The 26352-nt window shown below is 44.7% G+C and overlaps 1 protein-coding gene across 1 annotated transcript in view; it reads right to left on the bottom strand.

Moving 5' to 3' along the window:
• Positions 1–26352, bottom strand: part of SEL1L3 (sel-1 suppressor of lin-12-like 3 (C. elegans)) — a 232357-nt gene that overhangs the window by 57892 nt on the left and 148113 nt on the right. Inside the window, exons 13-16 of the mRNA XM_006899266.1 lie at positions 21746–21886; positions 10148–10210; positions 6770–6946; positions 1782–1909 (exon numbers count right to left, since the gene is read on the bottom strand). Of these exons, the coding sequence (XP_006899328.1) occupies positions 1782–1909; positions 6770–6946; positions 10148–10210; positions 21746–21886 (509 nt within the window). The remainder of the gene's footprint in view (positions 1–1781; positions 1910–6769; positions 6947–10147; positions 10211–21745; positions 21887–26352) is intronic.

Below are 26352 nucleotides of genomic sequence, written 5' to 3'. Positions count from 1 at the left end.
AGACAGAAGGTCACCAAAGGAGAGGAAGACCCCAATGAGATGGACTGACACAGATGCAAGGTCAACGAAGGAGAGGAAGACCCCAGTGAGATGGATTGACACAGTGACTGCAGTTAATGGGCTCAAGATGAGGATGGCACCGAACAGAACAGGGTTCCAGTGTTTGTTCATAGGGTCATTATGGGGTATACTTGACAGTACCTAACAACAACCCCGGATGAGATGGATTGACACAGTAACAATGGGGATTGGTGTATTGGAATCAGTGAGACTGGCTCAGGACAGAGTAGGCTTCAGAGCTGCTGTATATAGGGTCGCTATGGGTTGCAGGCGATTTGATGACACATAACCACAATAATAATGGAATAGATGAGTTCTAGTGGTCTAGTGTTAAGGAACTGTGCTGCTAACCCAAAGACAGGCAGTCTGAATCCCCTAGCTGCTCCAGGGGAGAAAGATGGGCAATCTTCTTCCCTGTGATTTACAGCCTCTGAAAAGCTGCTGCACGCTCAGCCATGAGTCAGCTCTGACTCGACAGCAATGAGTGTTGAGTGCGAACATGATGGAAAACCTGAAGCCAGTCTAACCAAAAGGATCACATACTTAAAGGAAAAAGAAGGATGGGTAGAAAGTCTGAATGTGTGTGTGAGAAGGCAGGCAAGCAGAAGAGAGAGCTGCTACCTTCCACAGAGGGGCACCATCAGACAACGCTCCCGGCTGGCACAGCGTATGCTCCCTTACCAAGTGGAGGAGTGCTGGTGTGAACTTACAGAAGGGCCTCAGAAGAAACAACTGGCCACCTGTTTGCAGTGAGCCCCAGGTGATCAGGCAAAATTGCCCCATAGCATTTTCTCAGCAGTCCTCTTTATCAGATAAGATCCCCAGGTCTTCTCCTGTGGAGCTGCTGGGTGGGATTGAACTCCTAATCACTGACACTCCCCCTAACACTGTCAAGGCTCCTTTCAAAAAGATTCCTGTGAAGGAAATTCTATGGAGCTCAGTTCTATCCTATAACAAAAGGGGTCACCATGGGTCAGAGTGGCCACAACAGAAACAGGTTCCTACTACGAAGGTAACACCAGGGAAGAGTCAGGTAAGAACAGAATTTAGAGTCAGAGTTAAACCACAAAGAAACACTAAAACCAATTTACTCTCAGACCAAACTCACGGCCAAAGAATTGGACTCAAAGACATTCTCCACCAGGTTTATGAGGCTGTGAATGATAATAGGAGGAGATAGTACATCTTTCTCCCCCAGAGTCTTGGGTGGATTTGAACCTGCAGAGTTTGGGTGAGCAGCTGAATTTGCTAAGGACTTAACCACCAGAAGGGAGCTTTGGTGGCCTCACGTTAAAAAAAAAAAAAGCTGGCTGCCATCTGCAAGGCACGCAGTTCAAATCCAGCAAATGCTCCCGGGAGGATGGGAACTCTCCTCCTGTGCAATTTACTGCCTCTGCAAACCTGCTGAAGGGTCAGCTCTGGGTCAGTTCTGACTCAATGGCACATAACAACAACAAAACAACAACTACCACTCACCCGGACTTCTTGCAATTCATTTTAGGGAGCAGGAAGTGAGTGCAGTGGCAGCTGGCGGACAGAGATCTCCTGCTTTCCTTGTGAAACCATTTGGCTCTTTAAATGATGTGCAGCTGCTATAAACTACGTGCGTGTACAGTAAAATGCAATTTCTTTAATATGCAGAATAAGATGACTCCTTTTCCTCCAGTGCCGTTAACCCAGCACCCTTTCCCCCTGCACAGGTGTATCTGGCCCCTCCTTACACAACAGCCTTCTCGGGATCCCTCGGGAACGTGTCCAGGTTGCCCGTGATGTAGTACAGAGAACACCACAGTGTCCCTTCGATGTGTCCGCCTTGGGCTGCCTTATGGAAATATTCACCCGCCAGCGTCTGTGAAGAGAGGTTCAGAAATATCACAATCATCAGGCGAGGCATCCTCTGGTCTTCAGTGGTTTTAGGGGAGCGAGGAGGAGGGGGGCTTGAGATATCAATATCATAGCTTCAAATCTCTAACACCATTAAGAAAAGTAAGCCCCTCTAGGGAACCTATCAAAACCATCAGGGAGATGTGGTTAAAATGGACATTCTGAGTCTCTGTACTCAAGATAGAGATGCAAATTCTCTGTAGGGTGTTGAAGAGGAATGGTTCAAGACCCCCACCTCCATGGACACAGCTGGAGCTGGGGGCCCTTCACGGAAAACCACCCCTGGAATGTGGTGACCTGGTCTGAACTCTCTTGTTGATTAGTTTTGCCCAATAAATAAGACAACCGAAGCCCACTGCCATGGATTGAGTTCCAGCTCAGGAGTCAGTTCTGCTACCCTGACAAAGCAGAACTGCCCTCAAAGGTTTCTGAGGCTGCAAATCCTCACAGGGGCAGAATGCCACATCTCTTGGCTGCAGAGGTGCTGGTGGGTTTGAACCATGAACCTTGGGTCAGCAGTCTTCTGCTTACCTGCAGTATCACTCATTTATTAAACTCACAGCCATGGAGGTAATTCTGACTCCTGGTGACCTTACATCAGGTTTCCAAAGCTCTTTTCTGAAGGAGTGGCTGGTGGATTCAAACTGCCAACCTTCTGGTTAGCTGCCCAGCATGTAAGGCACTGTTGTTGCTGTTGTTACATGCTCTCAGGTTGCTTGAGACTCATAGTGACCCTATGAACAACATTTCTGAATCCTGTTCTATTCTGTGCCAACCTCTCTGTCTCGGACACACCCCCTCACTCCCATTACGCCAAGTCACTGAGTCAATCCACCTCATCAAGGGTCTTACTCTCCTGAGCTGTCCCTCCACCACCCTTCCAAGCATGACATCCCTCTCCAAGGAATGGTCCCTTTCTTGCAACATGCCCACAGTCTGTCAGATAGAACATCAGAATCCTTGCCTCCCCCAAGCAGCCTGGTTTCACCCTCTCTAGGATGAATTGCTGTCAAGTAGACTCCAAAGCATAGTGACCCTCTATCTGTAAATCTTTATACGAAAATCCTGTCCATCTTTCTCCTATGGAGTAGCAGGTGAATCTGAACTTCTGACCTTCCAATTAGCATTACACTCCATGCCACCAGGCCTCCTTAAATAAGACAGCATGTAAGCATTCGTCCCATGCTATCTCACTGAACCTGAATAACCCTGGCCAGCCAGATCCAAAGCTTTATCAGAAGTCACATCAGGTGACAATTCGAGCAACTGCTTGCCTAACCTTGCTCAATACCTTTGTTCAAACTCAGACTCAAAAATTCCATTTACAGTGGGAAGGTGAGAATTAGAATAGGACAATAAAACACTGCAGGCTTGCAGATGTGTGGGAGGGTTACCAGACATTTGCAATGCAAAAAATAAACCTCATAATCTCTCTCATAAGAGAGGGTGGGAAATGAAAATAAACACTGAGAGGGACATATTTTCAGTCATTATTTTTTAGCCGCAGTCAAATGTTTTTAGAAGTGTGGCCTTGGAGTGAGACCGGCTCAGGTTCCAATCCCAGGTCTGCCTTTCCTAGATGCATGATCTGGGGCATGGTATTGAATCTCTCCAAACCTTCTTGCCTAGGAAAAGCACAGCTTCTGATTATACCTAAGATGACAGGTGACAGCAAGGATTAAGTGAGATGATTACATTCTCAAGGTTAAGCAGCAAGCCAGAAATCAAAGCCACTACTATCCAGGAAACTGAGACTCACAGCAACCCTGTAGCATAGAGTAGAACATTCTGTAGGGTCTTTGCAGAAGCCCACACTGCTCATCTTTCTTCCCAGGAGGGGATGAAAGGTTCAAACCACCAACCATTCAGGTAGCGATCCATCACTTAACCAGAGCTGTGGGGTTAGAACAGTGCTTCCTAAGAATAACCTTCCCCTTCCTCCATCCCAGATTTGCTGCTGCCACCTCAATAAATGCCACCTCCATTCTTCTCACTTACTACAGAGGGTCAAGGACTGCAGCCTTCAGTATGGATTGAGGCTCAATGTCAAGAAGACAAAGATTCTCACCACTGTACCAATCGGTAGCATCAGGATGGATGGCGAAGAGATTGAGATTGTTCACAGCTTCAGTTTGCTCAGCTCCACGGTCAACACTCTTGGCACCAGCAGCCAGGAAATCAAAAACGTATTGCGATGGAAAAGTCTGCTGTGAGGGACCTCTCTAAAGAACTCAAGAGCAACGGTGTCTCTCTGGAGACTAAGGTCCGCCTGATACAGGCCATGGTTTTTGCAATCACTTGTTATGCATCAGAGAGTTGGACAATGACTAGGGAGGATAGAAGGAGAATTGACGACTTTGAGCTGTGGTGCTGGAGAAGAGTACTGAATGTACCATGGACTGCCAAGAAAACAAACAGATTCATCCTAGAGAGGGTTAAAGCAGGCTACTCCTTGGAGGCAAGGATTCTGGGGCTTCGTCTGACATACTTTGGACATGTTGCTAGGAGAGACAGGTCTTTAGAGAGGGACATCATGCTGGGTAGAGTAGAGGGACAGTGCAGAAGGGGAAGACCCTCTATGAGGTGGATTGATTCAGTGACTGGGGTAATCGTGATGGATGTGTTGGAGACAGTGTGATTGGCACAGGATAGAGCAGGGTTTAGGGCTGTTGTACATAGGGTCGCTATGAGTCGCAAACGACTCGACAGAACTTAACAACAACACCACCAACAACAACCATTCTTCTCGCCCCAATAAATGCCAGACACCCTGGTGTCATCCCTGACCCTTCTCAAACATGCAATCCAAAAGCCAGGTTTGCCACCTTAACCTTCAAAAACCATCCAGCTCCTGTCATCCCTCCGCCCCACCACGGATACTTTCTGGCTGCATCCACCATCCTCCTCACATGGATTCAGTGTATTGATGCCCCCACAGTCCCCACCCTGCTGCCTCCTCTTGCTTTCTTGTCCACATTTCATCTCAGTCACCATGAAAATCTAGTGGGAGCCTTCCAAAACACAACACCCCATTTTTCTCTCCAAAGCTGTCTGGGCGCTTCCTATCCTCCTCAGAGCAGAAGCCAGGTCCTCAGCTACCCGGTCTCACTACCTCTCTGACCTGTCTCCCCACTCTGTTCCTCATCCTCCTCTCCCGCTGCCCTCAAACATGTCAAGCCTGTGTCTGTCCCACTGTAGGGTGGGGGACTTCTTTGCTTTGGCTGTTCCCTCTTTCTTGAATGTTCTTCCATGTATCTGCAAAGCTTCTGTCAACACTTTCTACAGGATCTTGTACCAAGTCACCACATCAGAGGGGTCTTCTTTTTTTTTCTTCATGTTTTTTATTTTTAAGATTATTTTTTTGTCATTTAAATCTATCTCTGTGTGTATGAGATTTAGGAAGCCATCTAAATAGTCTCTCCCTTCTCTCCTTTGTTCTCTCTCTTTTTTTAAAATTTATTTTAATGAAAGTTTACAGAGACTTAGGGTTTCCATTCATTCATTGTTGCACTTTTCTCCCTACCCAGCCCCTCCTCCCCAATTCACTCTTCTTGAAAAGAAAGAAAAACTCTTTCATTGTTAAGCAATCCCTCTCCCCCAAGTCCACTCCACTATGCAGCCTTCACTCTGGACTTCTGTAATGACAAGAACGCCCATTCATATGTCCCTTTTAAACAGTTGCCTCCCTCATCTGTTTCAATATACATCATTCCTCCCCTCCTTTTCTGTCTTCTTTTTAGAAGACAAAATAGAAACCTCACTGCTATCGAGCTGCAACTGACTCACAGCTGACCCTCCCGTGGGTTTTCACAGGTTGTAAACTGCACGAAGACGACTGGTCATCTTTTTCCTTTGGAGCCACTGGATTCGAACGACCTTTTGTTAGTGTGATTTCACTCCCTAATACGTATCAGTCCCCTATCTCCACCCTGCCTGTCCATCTCCCCTTGTTTGATGTTGTCCCCTAACACACCACCTTTCTCATTTCATATCTTCATTTGTTTACCATCCTTCCTCCCACTAGAAAGTAAACCTCACAAGAGAAGCGGCTCTCTAGTTTGCCTGCTTCTGGAGCCCTGTGTCTAGAACAAAGCCTGATGGCTTCAACAAAGTCACTGGATAAATGAAACAAATTCAGTGGAATGCAGGGTGCTTGGATTTGGATTACGACCATCCATAACCTCTACAATAACAAGGACTGCCATTTCACACCTGGGCCCTGGACCTGATTCCAGTAAGTGTATGACCGAGTCACTAGTTCAACTCTCACTACCTCAGTGATTTATCCTGTAAAATGGGTGTAATCAATGCAGAGAATGCAGATGATTGGGCAAGACTGGATCAGACTGTGCTTGTACAGTTCCTGGCACAAAGGAGGAGCTCCCCAAATACTCTACCTTGCCAAGGCTGCTTTCATTATGACTAAATCTGGCCTCAGACCAGGCCCCATACCTGGATCCAGCTCTTGGTTTCTCCTCAGATCAGTTTCCTCACTCATCATTCTTACCTCACCATTCAAGTGTTCCTCTCCTGCGATGTCTCTGTGACTTTGACCTTCACTGATTCTCCTTTCTAGAACTTGTGCTTGAGTCACACCACTGAACACACACACAATCCTTGACTAAACGCCATCCTTTGATCTTTGCTGACTCGTCTTTCCCAGAACACCTCTGAGTCCACATAAGAAGACTGGGCCCACATTTTGGGCTGTGTCTGCACCACCCACAGTGTCTGGTCTAGGTTGGATACCCGGTGACTCTTTCCTTAACTGCCAGTGAAGAAAGATTGATCAGAAGCTGTAGAGCTGGTCTCTGGTCCTACTCACCTGATTCCTCCCAGGGATGCCCGGAAAGATGCCATCCAAGTAGAGGACTCCGAGATTATATGAGGCATCTGGGTTTCCCATCTCCTCTGCTTTCAACCAGTACTTGGCTGCCTTGGCATAATTCTTCTTGAATTTGTGGTAATACCATCCTAGGCCATTGACGGCCTGATGCAACCCCTGAATTTTGTAACAAAAGACAAAAATGCCTATTATTTATTTAAAAAGGTGAAAATGAAAGAGAGCCTGGAAGCAATTGTGAAAATGCTTTGGCGGAGTAGGAGTAGAGCTGTCTCTTTCTGTCAAGGCAGATGGCAGTAACAAAGAGTTCTAGAAAAAGGAGCCTGCCAGTCTTCCCAGAAGGATCCCATACTGCTGCTGCTGGGCTTTCAGTCCCAGCACAAAGACGGATGCTGTCCCCAAACCATCGCTTTGTCCTGCGGGCACTGACGAAATGCCTTAGCCTATAAAAGGCCTGCCGTACCAACAGTGCCCTTGAAATCCATGAGCACTCAGCTGTCACACAGGCCCGATGCAGCCCTGGGCAAGACAATTTCTCCATGACCTACCTGCCCATCTGTTGATTCTTCTGCCCTGAACACCAATCGGACCTCGGAAGGGGCGACAGGGAAGGGTCACATGCTAAGTGCGGGCATCTGTTTTAGCATCACTGGTTCTGACAGTGGATTGGGAAGATGGGGTGGGGGGCAAAGGTAGGAGAGGGCACGGTGCATGGGAGGTCTAAGCCCAGGTGTTCTATCAGGGAAGGACCTATCGACCCACATCCAGTCTCAAGCTTCCCTGCTCTCGCCAAGAGGATCCCACTAAAGCTTCCTGTGAGCGTCAAGACAGTGTGCACACCTGGGCACCGACACCTGGTACTCTCCTGACCTTCTGCCAGGTGCAGAGGACCATGATGAACAACAGGCGGGGTAGGGGGACACCCTTGAGGGGTAAATAATACCCCTGCAGACTCAAGTTCACTGTCGTTGAGTTGGATCTCTCCAGTAGGTTTCCAAAGCTGTGTAAATTGCAAAGGAAAGAGACTGCCCATCTTTCTCTCAAGAAGCCTGGGGGATCCCACCTGCCGGAGGCTCAAGGCCTCGGGGCTCGCAGTGCGATGCACTATAGACAATGTCAGGACTACTTTAACGTCTGTGAATCTTGGTAAATCAGAATCTAAAAAGTCAAGGGGGAAAAAACACCCCTAAACTTGTTGCTGTCTGATCAATTTCAACTCCTGGTGAACCCATGTGTTACAGGACAGAATTGCTCAATGGGCCTTTCTTGGTTATCATTTTTACAGAGGGGCCCTCATGGTCAGGCGGGTAAAGTGCTGAACTGAAGCTAAATGAAGGATCAGATGTTCAAACTTACCAGCTGTTTTATGAGAGAAAGACGGAGCAGTCTGCTTCTGTGAAGATGGACAGCCTTGGGGATCTATGGGGTAGCTCTACCCCATCCTATAAGGTCACTATGAGTCAGAATTGACCAGATGCAATGGGGTTAGGTTTTCGGGTTTCTTTTGAGTCTTTATGGAAGCAGTTAGCCAGCTTTCTTCTGCAGTGCTGCTGGGTGGGTCTGAACTGCTAATGTTTAGATTGCATAGTCAAGGTGCAAATTGTGTCACACGTGGAGTTCGTCAGAATCTAAATATGGATCTCATCTCCTTACTTGTCTTTTTCACAAATGAAAGAAGAGCGTCCCTTATGAAGATGGCAGCTAATGCTAAGGTTAGACATTCAAACCTAACCAACAGCTTTTGGGAGACTGACCTGGTGATATGCTCCCATAAAGATCACAGCATAGAAAACCCGATGGGGCAGTCCTCCTCTGGCGCACTGTAGTTTTTATAAGTTGAAGTCAACTCAACAGCATCCAACAGCAATAACTAGAATCATCTTCCTCAATGCCCGCCATTCACCTGCCTTTCTGCAACTTCCCTTCCCCTGGGTCATGAGTCTTCCTCACACCCCACAGAGGAAGGCAAAGCCTCTTGTAGCTCTAATTTCATGTTCCAGCTTCCTCCTCTATGCAAACAACCCTCTGAGGACATGACAAGGAATGCGGCGTGATTGTTTTAGGAGGCATCACTGCTTGAGCAAACTGCAGCAGCCTTGGAGGGAGAAGCACATTTCAAGGTCAGGGTGACGAAGCAATAGAGTCAAGTCAAATTTGCATAGGTGCTTGGCTGGGGCACGTCGATAAGCACTTGACTATGAGCTGAAAGGTTAGCTTTGTGAACCTGACCAGAGTGTCTTGGGAGATGTGCCTGGTAACCTGCTTCAGAAAGGTCACAGCCAGGAAAATCCTAGAGTGCAGTTCCATTCTGCACACCAGGAGTGGCCAGCAGTCAGAACTGATTTGGCAGCAATTGATGGATTGACATGGTGACTGCTGCAATGGGCTCACGTGTGCCAGAAATGACGAGGGTGGCACAGGACAGGGCAGGGCTCAGATCTGTGTTCACAGGGTTTGTAGGAGTCATATACCTCACAGCACCTAATGACAACAACAACCATCAGGCAGCTCTAGTGGTCTAATGGTTAAAGAGTTACGCTGCCAATCCAAAGGCAGGTGGTTCGAATCTATCAGGGTGCTCCTTGGGAGAAAAATGGACAGTCTCCTCCTGTGTGATTTAGAGCCTCAGAAGACCCATTGGAGGGTCAGAGATGAGTCAGTTCAGATTCACTGGTGATGAGTTAAACAGCCACTGTCAAGGTTACAGAAGTCCAGTGGTTTCTATATCTCCTTATAAACCTGCAAGCATGATAGCTTACAAAGGCATGTGTGTATGTGTGCGTGTGTGTATATATGTGTGTGTGTGTGTGTGTGTGTGTGTTTATGCTTACATACGTAACTTATCTCCAACAATATTAAAAGGGGCGACATTTAAACCAGCTTGCTTGAATATACGACTGAAGAACAAATAGACAAAAGCCAAAGAGTTCATAAACCTCGCAATATACTGGACAAACAGCCCCATTACCGGAGCCCCATTACCAAAGGCATCTGGACGTGTTGGAGTTCACCTTCAAAGGTGCCAGCTTTTCCTTATTCAATAGCCTTTAAGCCCATTCAATTTCAAGGAGCCTCACTGCTTGTTATTGGGGCAGGCGGTGATTATAATTTTAGCCTTCAAACAAATTGGGCTGGGATTCTATTTACTGGAAGGTGAAGGCTGCTTTTGAAATTTGCTGTCTCCATCGTAGCTTTCTGGATGTGTTGTAACTCAAAAAAAATGACAAATCAGCACGGGGCCTCGACCCCTCCCTGCCCTGCTCCCACCCAGGGGAGGTCCATTCATGCTTTTCACCGTGGCAGTGCGCGTGGGAGTGTGCTGCGCAAATGTTTTCCTGGACCAAGGTGCAGAAGGATTACCTTGGAAGCTGCCTTCTTCATCAGCTCCAAAGCGAGGCGTCTGTTCTTTTTCACTCCTTGACCCTAAACAATGACAAAGAGTGATGAAGAGAACACGCCCAGCGATATCAGAGAAACATCAGCGAACAATGCAAACATACATACAAATAAAACCCAAAGCGTTCAAAAGAAAACCCCTCACCTTACAGAGAATTCTGTGTGCGATGATGTTACAAAACCACCAGCAGCATCTTTATTTTCCTTGTGTTTGCGATGCAGGAGCACCTCCAAAGCCCTGCTTAACTGTGATATAAAATCCCCCATTTATCACAGAGTAAATCGTACTCCCTTGAGCCCAGGAGTGCTGTTGGGAGACGCCGTGAATAAGGTTAAATGAGTTTGGCCATTCTGGATGTCTTCCTCTGGGGATTATCTAATTTTCGAGACTGATAAATCACTTTATCTGCGTTGGACAGTCAAGAGTTATTAGGGTGTGACTTGCAGCCTTGTTCATCCGGCCTCAAGTCCCCAGGGCAGAGCAGTGTGATGGCTTCCCAGTCAGCCTAAGTCCCAGCTGTGAAGCGGACAGGATGCCTCAGAATCAGGTATCCCAGACACGGAACGGAACCAGCAAAGTTATCCCAGCAAAGGCAGCCTTTGCCAACAGAAGTGGATTTTTCCTTTAAGGATAGAAATGGGCTTTGGGGTGACTTATTATGGGAACTGTGTGTGATCATATGGATGCATCTGAAGATTCAATAGGAAAAGTGTTGGGACTGAAAGTCAGGTAGAAAAGGAGCCACTGTTGATGTAAGTCTGACAGTGAAGACCTCAGATGAAAAAAGGCTGCTGTATCCAATCTCTGGCTGAGTCTCTATCTGCCACACATACTGCATGTGCCCACGGAGTTCTCATGACAGGGGCATGTGCTCAGAATGTGAGAGGGTTTGCTAAGTCAGAGACATTAACTCTAAACACCCATTGTTGCTATGTGCTGTCAAGCTGACTACACCTCATAGTGACCCTATGAACAATGGCTCTGAACTGTGCCCTATCCTGAGCCAATCTCCTCATCTCTGACATACCTGCCCCCATTGCCACAGTCACCGTGTCAATCCACCTCATCCAAAGTCTTCCTCTTCTGTGCTGACCCCACCCTTCCATAATGGATTACGACAGATGAAGAAGAGATTGAGGTTGTTAACAATTTCAGCTTGCTTGGCTCTATAATCAACATTCTTGGCACCAGTAGCCAGGAAGTCAAAAGACAAATTGCACTGGGAAAAACTGCTGTCACAGATCTCTCCAGAATACTAAAGGGTAATAATGTCAGCCTAGAGGCTAAGGTGTCCCTGCTCCAGGCCATAGTCTGTGCCACTACTTGCTATGTGTCAGAGAGCTAGACAATGACTAAGGATGACAGATGAAGAATTGATGCTTCTGAGTTGTGAAACTGGAGAAAGTCTTAACCATGCCACGGACCGCTAAGAAAACAAATAGGTCTGACTTGGAGAGGGTGTTATTTATAGCCTCTGAAAACCTGCTGGAGAGTTGGCTTTGACCCATCATACCTAACAACAACATGCTAACTAATGTGGACCCAGCACTATTCTTTCATCTATTATCTCATCTAATCCTTATTGTGATTCCCACAGAGGGTGTGAGCATGAAAGGTCGAGTGGACGTGCAGACAGGGCAATGTTCAGATCTGTTGTTTCTAGGGTCTCTAGGAGCTGGAATTGCCTTAGCCGCACCTAACAAAAACAAACAATCCTTATGTCAACTCTACACAACATGTTTCAATTATTTCCATCTGAGGCATCAAGAAGGCCCCTGAAATTCCCAGAGTCATGAAGAAGGACAAGTGAGGGAGGAAGACTTTGAACTCAGAGAGGAGGCTCCTGGATTACTTGGCATGATTTATACCTTTTCAAACAACCTGTGGAACAGATCATCCCAGAGGCCAGACTTTATGAGGAGGAATGTTGCAACAGGATTGGAGGAAGACTCATCAATAACCTGCGTTATGAAGATGACACAACCTCGTGTGCTGAAATTCAGGAGAACCTGAGACGTTTGCTATAGAAGATCAAGGACTTCAGCCTTAGATATGGACTGAAGTTCAACAACAAGAAAACAAAGAATCTCACCACTGGACCAACTGATAGATGGAGAAGAGATTAAGATTGTTAACAGCTTCAGCTTGCTTGGTTCCACAATCAGCACACTTGATATCAGCAGCCAGGAAATAAAAACACAAACTGCTTTAGATTAAATCTACTGTCAGGGACCTCTCCACAGTGTTGAAGAGGAATGGTATCAGTCTAGAGACTAAGCTGTGCCCGATCCAGGCTATGGTCTTCACAATTACTTGTGATGCATCAGAGAGCCAGACAATGACTAAGGTTGAAAGAAGAAGATCGATGTCTTTGAGTTGTGATGCTGAAAAAGAGTATTAAACATACCATGGACTGCTAAGAGAACAAACAGGTCTGTCTTGGAAGGGTGACCCCAGGTTGTTCCTTGGAGGCAAGGGTTCTGAAGCTCTAGGGTAATGGTGGTAGGTGTGTCAGAGTCAGTGAGACTGGCTCAGGACAGGGCATGCTTCAGAGCTACTGTACACAGACTTGCTATGAGTCGCAGGTGACTCGACTGTACGTAGTAATAATAACTGACATACTTCGGGCATGCTGCCAGGAGGGACCAGTCCTTGGAGAGGGACATCATGCTTAAAAAGGTGGAGGGAAGAAAAATGTGGAGGGACAGTACAGGAGAGGAAGAACCTGGATGAGATGGATTGACTCAATGACCAGGCCATGGGAAGAGGTTTGTTTGAGACAATGAAATTGTTGTCTCAGGATAAAGCAACATTCAGAGCTGTTGTACATAGGGTCACTATGAGTCACTAGCAACTCGAAGGCACATAAGTTGGTTAGTTACTAACCATAATAGGGCAAGGCTTCAATCCCTTGTTCATAGGGTCACTGTGAGTGGTTGTAACACTTAACAACAACTAACCAAAACTTTGGGTATTCAAATCCACACAGCAGTGCCAAGGAAGAGAAGCTTGGTAATCTACTTCCTTAAGTCACAGCCACTGAAAGCCCATGGACGGTAGGTCTACCATGAAACCCACGGGTCACTATGAGTTAGAATCAACTCAAGTACAGTGGGTTTGTTTGCTGTAGGTGGGCTGCAGAATCCCAACTCATAAGCGTTGTGCTGTATTTTCTCCTGCATGATTCCATTTTACGCTTAAGAAGTTGAGCAACTCTTAATCTCCTTATATGGGATATGTTTGCCCTTCTATTTTCCAGATCCAAAATATAGTTATGAATCCAGCTAAAAGAGCATTAAACCAAGTTCTGCTAAACTTTAACTTATTTAATAAACCCAATGAACTGAAACAAAGTGGAAGAAGATCAAGAAATTTTTCAGAAATGCATCATTACTTCATTTAATTAGAGAGGGAGAGGGAGGAGAAAAGGACAGAGAAAAGACCAGAATCATTAAACACTGGAGTCTGGTCAAACTCAAGGTGTATCTTCTCTCACTACTTTGTTCTGAAGGAATACAAGTAGGTTCCTTGGGGGCGACTCCTCCAGAGCTTCCCATTGGAGCTGTGAGCGCTGTTTCTGTAGCTGCCACTGAGGTGGTCCTGACTGAGGAAGATGTTGTCCACAAGGGAATCCAATCACCGTGATCCATGGGGTTTTTACTGGCTGATTTTCAGAAGTGGATCTGTACATCTTTGGCCCAGATCTGTCTTAGTCTGGAAGCACCACTGAAACCTGCTCAATATCATGTTGGCAACAACACAAACTTCCACTGATAAGTGGCTGTGCCTGAGAGCCACTGACTGGGAACTGACTCTGGGTCTCCTGCATGGAAGTCAAGCATACAACCATTCAACCACCCCTGGCCCCAGAGGTGTAAGCTGTTAGGTGCCATAACGTTGTTTTCAACTTACAGGGACCCTACATACAACAGAATGAAGTGCTCCCTGGTCCTGCATCCTCTTTATAATTGCTGATGCACGTGCCCAGTGCTGAAGCCAGTGTGTCAATCCCTCTTGCTGAAGGTCTCTTGTTTGTTTCACTGGCCCTGTCTCCAACTTACACATAGTCTCTTTTTTATAAAATTTTTAAAATTAATTTTAATGAAAGTTTACAGAGACTTAGGGTTTCCAGTCATTCATTGTTGCACTTTTCTCCCTACCCACCCTCTCCCCTCCAATTCACTCTTCTCCTTGAAAAGAAAGAAAAACTCTTTCATTGTTATGCAATCCCCCACCCCCAAGTCCACTCCACTACGCAGCCTGCAATACCCATTCATATATCCCTTTTAAACAGTTCTCCCCCTCATCTGTTTCAATGTCTTCACTCAGCCCTGATGTTAGTTCCATTTTACAACAGTGGCCCTACGCAATAATTGTCCTTTTTGTGACTGAGATATTTCACTCAGCATAATGTTCTCCAGGGTCATCCATTTTGCATAATATTTCATGAATTCTTTGTTTTTCAGTGCTTCATAGTATTCCATTGTGTGAATAAACCAGAGCTTCTCCATTCACTTGTTGATGGGCCCTTGGGTTGTTTCCAGCTCTTTGCTATTGTGAACAAAACCACAACAAACATGGGTGTGCACGCATAGTCTCTTTGTTTGTGAGGCTAAGTCTTCCCACTGTCAATGCAACTAGAACGCAACCATTTCTAGGCTAGGGATTCTTCCAGTATAACTTGCTATTAAACCAGAAATTGGTTATCTTCTTTATGAAGACTCTACCCTACACACAAGTCCAAGCAGTGCAGGATGTAAATAAATGAAAAAAAAAAAAAAAAAAAACCAAAAAAAAACAACAAACCACAAAAACCAAAACCCAAAGTCCTCATACACATGGTTGTTGCTATGTACAGCTGTGTTGGAATCTACTCATAGTTGACTCTCCCATGGGTTTTCAGAAGCTATAAATCACATGAGAGGAGACTGCCCATCTTTGTCCTCAAGGGCAGTTGATGGATTCAAATCACGTGCCTTTGGGTGGGCAGCTGAATTCCTTACCACCAAGCCAGAGCTCCTCTTCATACAGAGTAAAGCAAAAGTGAACTCATTACTGAGTCAATTCGATCCCACAGCAACCCTAGAGGACGGAGAAGAACCACTCTCTAAGGTTTCTAAGCTATGATACTTAACATAACCAAGTGCAGACACAGCTCCTGCACACGTGGTAAGCATTCCATAACAATCCATTGTGTGTATAAAGAACGATAACTGCTTCAGTGAAAGTAAAAGCTTCCGTTTTAGGAGATTCGTCTGACTTGGACAAACCATGATCATCACCCATGTGGTGCCATCTTGAGTACAATTAGCTCAATACCTTCACAAGGGCACAAGCATGATTCTACTGCTCTTTACCACTAGAAATTCCCATTCCCCGATGGGATCCTTTCATGGCCAACGGTGGAAATCTGCTCTGAGATGCTGATGATGAAAGGATTATTTGGTCCTGCACAGGGATGACTTAGAATACAATAAAGCCAAAAAAAGCTTCAAAGTTGGGGAAGCTGGCCCATCAGGGATTGCTGTTAGGTGTTCTCAAGTTGATTTCAAATCATAGTGACGTGATGAGGCAGAGAAGCAAATGATCAGATCTTTCTCTGGAAGAGATTATGTGGCTTAGAACCATCAACCTTTTAGTGAGGAGTCAAATGCTCAATCACAGAGCCACAACTAATTATTCCTATAACAGTTACTCACAACAATCCTATAGGATGGGTGGAAGTGCCTTAGAGCGCTTCCCGTAAGGAAGCAAAGAGGAGAAAGAGAGTTGTTAAATGCCACTGAGTCAAGTATGAGTCACAGCGACCCAAGAACAACAGATCTGAACGCTGCCCTATCCTGCACCATCCTTATCATCCCCAACACATTTGAGCCCATTGCCACAGTCACTGACTGCATCAATCCATCTCATTGAGGGTCTTCCTCTCCTTGTCTGATCGGCCACCTTTCCAAGCATAATGTCCAAATGTCATTTTTGAAGGAATAGCCTCTTCTAACCATGTGTCAAAAATAGATGAGATGAAGCTTCATCAACTCTGCCCCCAAAGAACATTCTGGTTGCAAAAAAGACTCTCAAGAAGATGGAGTGGCACAGTGGATATAAAAGCAGGGTCAAGATTGTGAGGATGAGGCAGAATCGGGTAGTGTTCTATTCCACTGTGCACAGGTCTCTATTAATCAGAAGCATCTCGACAGTGAATAAAAACAACAATCTTTCCAGAAGTACACTGTCAGCAGAAAGGCTGGTGAGTTCTAACCACTGACCTTACGGTTAGCATGTGAGCACTTGACCTTTGTAGCACCAGAGCGCCTTCCAAGAAACATTCCATCACATTTATTTATTTGCCTCTCCCCATAGCCTCTCATATGTTGTTTCATGAAATTCTTCTGTGTCAGCCTTTTGGTACAATGACTCTGTATACGCTTTCCAAGTTCTTTGAATGCTTGCTGGATCCTCTAATATTCTGCCCATAGCACCCTTAAGTATTTCAACTCAAAGCTTGAATTTGCTCTTCAGTTCCTTTAGCTTAAGAAATGCCATGTGAGTTTGGTCCTTTTGATTTTCTGACTCCAGCTTTTTGTACATGTCATCATAATACTTTATTTTGTCTTTCTGTGCTGTCCTTTGAAATCTTCTGTTAAGCTCCCTAATTTCTTGATTTCTTCCCTTTGCTTTGGCTTCTCAGTGCTCTATTGCAATATGCAGCGTCTCTTCTGACATCTGTCCTCGTCTTTTCTTCCTCCTCCGCCTTTGTAATGACCTTTTGCATTCTTTGTGGATGATATTCTTGGTATCCTTCCAAAGCTCATCTGGTCTTCGCTCATTAGTGTTCAAGGCCTCAAACCTATTCCTGAGATGGTTTTGAAATTCAAATGCTATAGACTCAAGGTCAAATTCTGGTTCCTGTGGGTCTGAGTTAATTTTTTTTTTTAGCTTCAGCTTGAACTTGCATATGAGTAGTTGGTGGTCTGTTCCACAATCAGCACCTGGCCTACTTTTCACAGTTGATAATGAGCTTCTCCAGCGATTCTTTCCACAGCTGTAATCGATCTGATTCCTATGCATACCATGAGATGAAATTCATGTGTATAGTCTGAGTTTACATTTCTTAGAAAAAGTATTTGCTGTGAATAAGTCATTGAATGTACAGAATTCTGTCATTCTATCTCTAGCTCAAGCTGCTCTGAAGGAATTGGCAAAAACCAAGGCCCCAGGAATTAATGGTATACTAACTGACACATTTCAACAAACAGACAATAACCTGGACGTGTTCACCAAGTTGTGCCAAGAAATCTGGAGAAGCACCACCTGGCCAACTGACTGGAAGAGATCCATATTTGTTCCCATTGACAATGTGGAAATTATCTAACAATATCATTACTATCACATGCAAACAAGATTTTGCTGAAAATTATCCAAAATTGACTGGAACAACACATTAGCAGAGAATTGCCAGATGTGCAGGCTGGGTTTAGAAGAGGCTGTGATACTTGGGATAGTATAGCTAATGTTAGATGGATCTTGACTGAAAGCAGAGAGTCCTAAAAGAATGTCTATCTGTGTTTCATTGACTTTGAAGGCACTTGACTGTGTGGATCACAGCACTGCGGCTGACTCTGAGAAGAACAGAAATTTGAACATTTGATTGTGCTTATGTGAAACCTATACTTGGACCAGGAAGCAGTCATCAGAACAGAGCAAGGAAACACTGTATCGTTCAAAATCGGGAAGGATATACTCCAGGGATGAGTCTTGTCTGCATGCCTTTTCAATTTATATGCAGAACAGATTATCTGGGGGTCAGGGCTCTGCAAGGAGGAACGTGACATTAGGATTGGAGGAAAACTCATCAACAAACTCTGTTATGCACAACCTTGCTTGCTGAAACTGAGTAGGACCTAAAGTGCTTGCTGCATGAGATCAAGGACTGTAGCCTTAAATATGGATTGAAACTCAACATCAAGAAGGCAAAAATTCTCACCACTGGGCCAACTGGCAGTAGTATCATAATCGACAGTGAAGAGACTGAGCTTGTTAACAACTTCAATTTCCTTGGCTCTGCAAACAACACTCTTAGTACCAGCAGCCAGGAAATCAAAAGATGAAGTGCATTGGGAAAATCTGCTGTCAGGGACCTCTCCAGAGTACTGAATAACAATGATATCAATCTGGAGACCAAGGAGCGCCTGATCCAGGCCATTGTCTTCCCAATTACGTGCTATGCATCAAAAATATGGACAGCGACTAGGGGTGAAAGAAGGAGAATTAATGCCTTGAGTTGTGGTGCTGGAGAAGAGTATTGAATATACCATGGACTGCTAGGAAAACAAACAGGTTTGTCCTAGAGAGGGTGAAATCAGGCTGCGCCTTGGAGGCAAGGATTCTGAAGATTTGTCATGTTTGGGCATGTTGCAAGGAGGAACCAGTCCTTGGAGAGGGACTCCAAAGAGTCCCTTATGCTTTGGAGGGTGGAGGGACAGTGCAAGTGAGGAAGACCCTCGATGAGATGGATTGACTCATCGACTAGGGAAATGTGAGTAGGTGTGTCAGAGACAATAAGGCTGGCTCAAGAGAAAGCAGGGTTCAGAGCAGTTGTACACAGGGTTGCTATGAGTCAGAAGTGACTCAAAGGCACATAAAACAACAACCACATTAATCCTACAGACCGAGGAATCACTAGTTTGAGCTCTGGTGGCCTAGTGGCAAGAAGCGCGCTGTAATCTCGAAGGCATGCAATTCGAGGCCACCAGCTGCTCTGTGGGAGAAGGATGGACAATCTCCTCTCTTGTGATTAACTGCCTCTGGAAACCTACTGGAGGGTCAGCTATGATGGTACACAACAATAACAACAACAGAGACTGAGAGCTCCTCCTGGGCAGAAATACTGTCTTCCTCATTTCTTTATCGTCTCTGCACTCTGGACAGTCCCAGGCAATTCAGGTGTGAAGCACTTTGCCTCTGTACCTGTCTCCATTCTCTGCCTTCCCCACCAATATCTGAGCTCATCAGTATATCCTCCATCGAGCCCAGAGGCTGGCATTTTTGTCAGCCCTCCGTGACTGTTGGTTGAATAAATGCATGAGCATGCTGGCATCTGGCAAATTCAAACAATTTCTATGTTGATTAGAAAGCTGGAAACTGTAACAACAAGGTTTGCAGGCTTTGGTGGGGATTAACAGACCAGAAATGTCGCAGAAGTCACCGTTTTAATCAGTGAAGCTGCCACAGCTGGGGTCCTGGGGATGAAGCTGGTTATGGGAATAAGCAACTTTACTGGAAGGTACTTGCTATTTGGGTGCAGCTGTCTTCCTGGAAAGAGCCCCGTGCTATAGTGGTTAAGGCACTCATCTGCTAATTGAACCCACCAGGCACTCATGGGAGAAATGTGGGACAATCCTAGTAAAGATTTCTCTCAAACCAAACTTCATTGTAACCTCATTGATTTCAACTCATAGAGACCCTGTAGGACAGAGTGGAATTCCTTCCCAGGTTTCCAAGGATGTGATATTTACAGAAGCAGACTGCCACATCTGTTTCCTGTGGAGTGGCTGATATGTTTGAACTGCTGACTTTTCGGTTAGCAGCCCAGAACTTTGACCACTGTTCCAGCTTTGGAAACCCTATGCGGAAGTTGTACCCTGTCCTATTGCATTACTGTAAATATAGACATAGTGTCTTAAAAGCCAAACATAGGTCTGGAGACTAAGGTGTGTCTGATACAGGCTATGGTCTTCGCAATCACTTGTTATGCATCAGAGAGTTGGACAATGACTAAGGAGGATAGAAGGAGAATCAATGCCTTTAAGCTGTGGTGCTGGAGAAGAGTATTGAGGGTACCATGGACTGCTAGGAAAACAAACAGATTCATCCTGGAAAGAGTTAAACTGGGCAGCTCCTTGGAGGCAAGGATTCTGAGGCTCTATCTAACATACTTTGGACATGTTGTAAGGAGTGACCAGTCCTTGGAGAGGCACATCATGCTTGGGAGGGTGAAGGGACAGTGCACAAGGGGAAGGACCTCTATGAGGTGCATTGATTCAGTGACTGGGGTAATCGGGATGGGAATGTCAGAGATAGTGTGACTGGCACAGGACAGAGCAGAGTTTAGGGCTGTTATACATAGGGTTGCTATGAGTCGCAAGCGACTCGACAGCACATAACAACAACATGTTTAAGTGTGGCGTGCATATACCCTCACGCCAGATTGTCTGGATCCCAGGTCTGTTATTTATCAGTGGTGTAACTTTGGACAAGTTACAAAACTTTTCTGTCCTTCTGTTTCCATTATATAAACAAGGATAATTTGCTATGGTACCTAGCTTGTACAAAATGAGCTAATATAGATGAAGTACTCAATTCTGTGTGGACTGAAAAACTGTAGTCTGCTGCTAATCTGAATGATACAGTTAACTTCTTTAATAAGCCCTATAATCATAAGCATGGTTCTATAAAGTTTGTGTGGCCATTGCAAAGGATTTTGGACCCAGCAGAGTAGTAAGATTACTGCTGGAATTAGTAGAAGTAGGTGGAGGAGTGTGGAGGACCACGTTTGGCCTTTTAAGAATTCATTTTGTACTGTGGATGTTGTTGATGGGGACAGTTCCCCTTTGAGGAGTTAGTACAAGCCAGACTCTTTCATCCTCATGCTTCCTACAGTCTTTTTTTACTCTGAATGAGATCAGTGATGCAAAACAGGCAGAGGTAACAGTGAGTGAGGTAGGATTTAAGCTCTCTTCTTTTTCTTGGGTCAAAGATCCAGTTACCTTTCTCCCATTGACCTAAAACTAAGGATGTTTTCTTATTTTTGTTTTTTTGGTGGAAGAAGACTTACTCAGCCAAAGACATGCCATTCCAAAAGTTTCCACTTTTTGATTACAATCTTCTTTCATTATATTACATTACTTACTTCTCCCTATTTCTTTCAAAGGTATTCCCTTACCACTGGCATAAATTCATTGCCCTCTAAGCTTCCCATCCAATATTTTGAGTTGCCACTGCCAAGTCCATCTTGGAGAATTCTTTAAAAGGACACAAGCTTAAAGCAGCCATAATTTACAAAATAAGATAGGCTTTTTTTTCCTCAAAGAAAACGTCAGGACATAGTATTGTTTTAAGGTATAAAGTTCAAAGATCAATTATTATCACAGGGCAACAAGTTCAGGGCTTCCTCCGGTCTAGATCTTTGCTTTAGTTGATGGTATTACTGGGACCCAGGCCAAGGTGATTCTATGAGGAGACCTCAGCCTCGGGGTGAACTTGCAGCATCTTTGAAGGCTAGCAACCCTGCACCAATCCATAGACTGTCATCTACAGAGCACATGGCTCTTGGAAAAGCTAAAGCGCACCCAGGTGTCACATATAGAACTAATGATTAAAAAATGCTGCAGAAATGCCTCTGAGCCTGCCTCCTTAGCAAATATCCAATCCATCAAAAATGACAGAGCATAAACTAGTTTTCTTAAATTATAGACTCTCTGTTTGCCTGCACGCCTACAGGAAACTGCTCAGGAAGTCTGATAAGGATTGAATGATTTCAGCACAAATGAAGTGAGTCTTACCTTGAATAGCACAATGGCGTAGTCATATATTAATGCGGGATCCTCTGTTTCCAGCGCGCCCTTGGCGTACCACTCTACGGCTGCTTCGGGGTTCTTGGCCACGCCTTGCTGTCCCCAGAACAGCATCTGGGCCAATCGTTGCTGAAGGAGAACAGCAATGGAGAATCATGATTTTCCTGCATAATGCTTAACACAGACTTTAAAAGGTGGAAGAGCAGCTGGGTATGTTTTTTTATACTGAGAACCAAGATTAAGCTGTCATTGCCATTAAGTTCCGTCAGTCACCTCCTGCTCCTAGTGACCCTATACAACAAACCTCTGCCATCCTCACAAACGTGGCTGTGCCTTCACCACTGTATCAATCCATCTCACTGAGGGTCTGTCCTTCCCTGATGCTTACTTTTCCAAGCAAGCTGTTCCTCTCCAAGGACTGGCCCCTCTGGAAGATATGCCCGGAGAATGTGAGAGAAAGCCTTATCATCTTGTTTCTGAGCTAAGCAAACTTTATCTACTGATACAGAGTGAATGGTGGCCCTACCAATAATATGTGGTTGCCGTTGTTAGGTCCTGTCAAGTCGTAGGCACCTCAGTGACCTTATGAACTAAAGACCTGGACACCTGTATAACTTCCGTCCTTTCTCCAGGTTCATAGGGTTTCCAGAGGCAAGCTATTACAGAAGTGGATGGCACTCCTGCTTCCAAGCTTGTTTTAATTGGGGAGCTCACCAAACACTGTCCACCATGGGTAACCATTCTTGCATTTAACAAATCAGTGTCACAGTGTTAGGCTTCATAGCAACCACGAGTTACCTCTGTACAACAAGTGGATAGACCAGGGTTACATGACCTAGACGAATGTTGCACCAAAAACAATTAAAGGCAGGCCTGAGGGCCGTGGAGTAGAGTCACCCACCTTTGGCTTGGGAGCATGGCTTTCTGTCCACTAGGCCAACTGATCTCTCTCTATGCTATTGTTGTTGTAAGGTACCATTGAGTCGTAGACAACTCATAGTGACCCTGTGAACGAAAAACCTGGACACCAGTATAACTTTTGTCCTTTCTCCAGGATCATAGGGTTTCCAGAGGCAAGCTATTACCAAAGTGGATGGCACTCTTGCTTCCAAGCGATATTCAAGAATATATGAAAACTTTAACCCCTTTGCTTGTAAATAGGATCCTACTTGGTAGAAATAGTTTTCTTCTTTTAAGTCCTTTCCCTTTCTCATCTCTGGCCCTCTGCTTGTTTACAGGCCCAGCACCTATCCCCTATGCTCTCTGCTCTGGTCACCAGGAGCAGTGAGCAAATGTTAAATCCTCTTAGTGGAAACCAGCTTTACAGGCATGCAATCAGCCACAACCGCCTCCCTCCCAGGGCTTGCTGTGGCGAAATCAAATGAGGAAGAAGACAGGGTGTGTGTGCCCTGCCTCCTGCCCTGTGCTCTTGAAAGTCAATCCAGAGGATGAGATGTTGGCAAGATAACGTTGATCCATGTGAGATGACGATACACGTTTCTCAGGTCCTCTTCTCTTAGCGGAATCACAGTCTTCTTCTGGATCACAAGATGTTTCTTTTTATTTCTAACTCGTGCATCAAAATATCTGATAGTAGGAGGGAAAAACCAAACCCACTGCTGTTGGGTCAATTTTGACTCGTAGCAAAAATATAGGACAGTCGAGAGAGCGGGCCATAGGGTTTCCAAGACTATAAATCTTCACATAAGCAGCCGGGCTCATATTTCCAGGGCCGTAAATCTTTACAGAAGAAGCAACCTCAGCTTTCTCTTGAAGAGCTGCTGATGGGTTTGAATCGCTGATCCCGAGATGAGGAGCCATGTAATTTTTTTTTTAAAGAAAACTTTTCATTTTCACTGTGATTTTAATGAACATTTAGAGTTAAGTTAGATTTTTATTCATTCATTGTTGCACATTTCAACCCCTCTCCTTCCCTTCCCTCACTCCAGTTCACTATTTTAAAACTCATTCATTTTTGCAAAATTTACCTTCCTCGCTCCCCCTCCCCCAAGTCCTCTTTGTGATGTACCTCTTATTCTGGGCTGTTGTTGAATGTACAATGGTTTGTTGGTTTTTTTGTTTGTTTGGTGTTTTTTGTTTGGTTTGGTTTTTTTTTTACACATGTACAATTTTAATCATGTATTCCTTTTACGCAGTTCTTTCCTTCATCTGTTCCAATGCATTGGTCATTATTTAGCAGCCATGCATTTTAAGCAGGACTTCTGTGGTCTTTACAGCTTTTCATCAATTCTATGACTTACTTTTCTGAGTACTTGGTAGGACCACAATCCTGGCCCCTCCTGAGATCAAGAGTGCCCATGTGGCCAGTTTTAGCCATGAAATATGAGAGGGACTTGTGCTCCACTTCCAAGAGGAAGCATTAAGAGCCCGTCTGTAAGGAGCCACAACCATCACTCAGCTGCGGTGACCTTGGAGGCCCAGGTTGAGATGTCACCTCTATGAGCATGGGCTCCTGAGGGAGTACACGAGCACAGGCCCTGCCAACTCAGGTTTAATCTGCAGCGTGTGTCAGAGAGGCAGCACTGTGTGGGAAAGAAATAAACCAGTGCTGTTCTAAAGCCCTGAGATTTGAACTATTTTGTTACTACAACATGCTGTCGTTGTTAATTGCTATTGCTAAGCCCTGATTTCTGATGATCTCATTGTTGTGGTATTGTTATGTGCTGTAGGGACAGCGCAGGAGAGGAGAGGTGGATTGATTCAGTGACTGGGGAAATGGGGATAGGCGTGTCGGAGACTGATGACCTCAGACACCACAGGAAAAAAACCAATGCTTTTCCTGAGCCATCTCCATAGCTGGTTGCAAATTTGAAATTTTTAATCCATGGGTCATTTTTACTGGTTGCTTTCCAAAGCAGATCACCAGGCCTTTCTCCCTAATTCAGTTTATCCTAGAAGCTTTCCTGGTATTTGCTCAGTGTCATAACAACATACAAGCCTCTTTGTTGAGTTTCTTTCTGGAAGTTCTATCTTTTCCTCAGAGTGGTGTATTGAGATCTCCAACTACTACGTACTGTTGTCTATTTCTTTTTTCAGTTTTGTTAATGTTTGTTTTATATATTTTGCAGATCTATAATTTGGTGCATAGATATTTACTATTGTTATGTCCACTTGTTCTACTGACCCTTTAAACATTATGTAGCGACCTTCCTTGTCCTTTGTGATGGTTTTCGCATTGAAATTTCTTTTTTTCAGAGATTAATATCGCTACTCCTGCTTTCTTCTTGTTGCCATTTGCTTGGTATATTTTTTCCCACCCTTTTATTTTCAGTCTTGCTTTGTCTTGATTTTTTCAGATGTGTCTCTTGTAGACAGCTTATTGATGGATTTTGTTTTTTATCCAATCTGCTACTCTTTTTCTCTTCAGTGGTGCATATAAGACCAAGCTGGTCTTGTTTTTACAAACTCCCTTAGGTTCTGTTTTTCTGAGAATACCTTGATCTCTCCTTCATATTTGATGGGCAGTTTTGCTGGGTACAATATTCTTGGTTGACAGTTAAGTGGATGTTGCTGTTGTTAGGCACCATTGAGTGGAGGATGATCCAAAGAACACTAGATCTGAACCCTGTCCCGTGCTGTGCCATCCTCACACTCTCTAACACGCTCAAGCCCGTTGCTGCAATCACTCTGTTAATCTAGCTGGTGGAGGGTCTTCCTCTTCTTCACCATCCTTCCACCTCTCCAAGCATGATGTCCTTCTCCAAGAAATACTCTTTCCTAGGAACATGACTAAAGTATGTGAGACAAAGTTTTGTCATCTTTTCCTCCAGGAAACACTCTTCTGCACTTTTTCCAAGACATAGCTGTTTGTTCTTTCAGTAGTCCACAGGATAGTCAGCACTTTTCTCTAACACCGTAGTTCAAAGGCATCAATTTTTCTTCTGTCAAACTTAGTCACTGTCCAGTTCTCAGATGTATAACAAATGACTGAAAAGATCATGGCCAGAATCAGGTATACCTTAGTCCTCAATTAACATCATTGCTCCTCAGTAATCTGGAGAGGTCCCTGATCGCAGATTTTCCCATACAAAATGTTGCTTGATCTCCTGATTGCTGGTACCAAGAGTGCTGACTGTGGATGCAAGTAAGATTAAATCATTGATGGTTTCCATCTATCAGGATGTCACCTATTGGTCTAGTGGTTAGAATTTTTATTTTCTTGATACCTGAGGTGTAATACATACTAAAGGTGACAGTGTTTAACCTTCTGCAACAAGCGTTTCAAGTCCTAACTCTCAGTTGTGTCATCTGCATAATGAAGGTGATTGATGAGTTTTTCTCCCATCCTGATGCCACATTCTTCTCCATATATTCCAGCTTCTTGAAGAATTTGCTCAGCAAACAGACTGAATAGATATGGAGAAAGGGTACAACCCTGATGAACATCTTTCTTAATTTTAAACCATATAGTGTTCCCTTGCTCTGTACAACAGCCTCTTGGTCTAGGTATAGCTTTCACATGAGCATAATTAAGTGTTCTGGGATTCCCATTCTTCTCAATGTCAGCCATAACTTGCTATGATCAAATGTATATATTACAGTCAAAATCTCTGAAAATTAATAAAATATAATTA

The sequence above is a fragment of the Elephantulus edwardii genome, unplaced genomic scaffold (genome assembly GCF_000299155.1).
Source record: "Elephantulus edwardii isolate Elephantulus edwardi_28Jun2011 unplaced genomic scaffold, EleEdw1.0 scaffold00250, whole genome shotgun sequence".
Lineage (NCBI taxonomy): Eukaryota > Metazoa > Chordata > Mammalia > Macroscelidea > Macroscelididae > Elephantulus > Elephantulus edwardii.
This window is presented reverse-complemented; position numbering and strand designations above follow the sequence as displayed.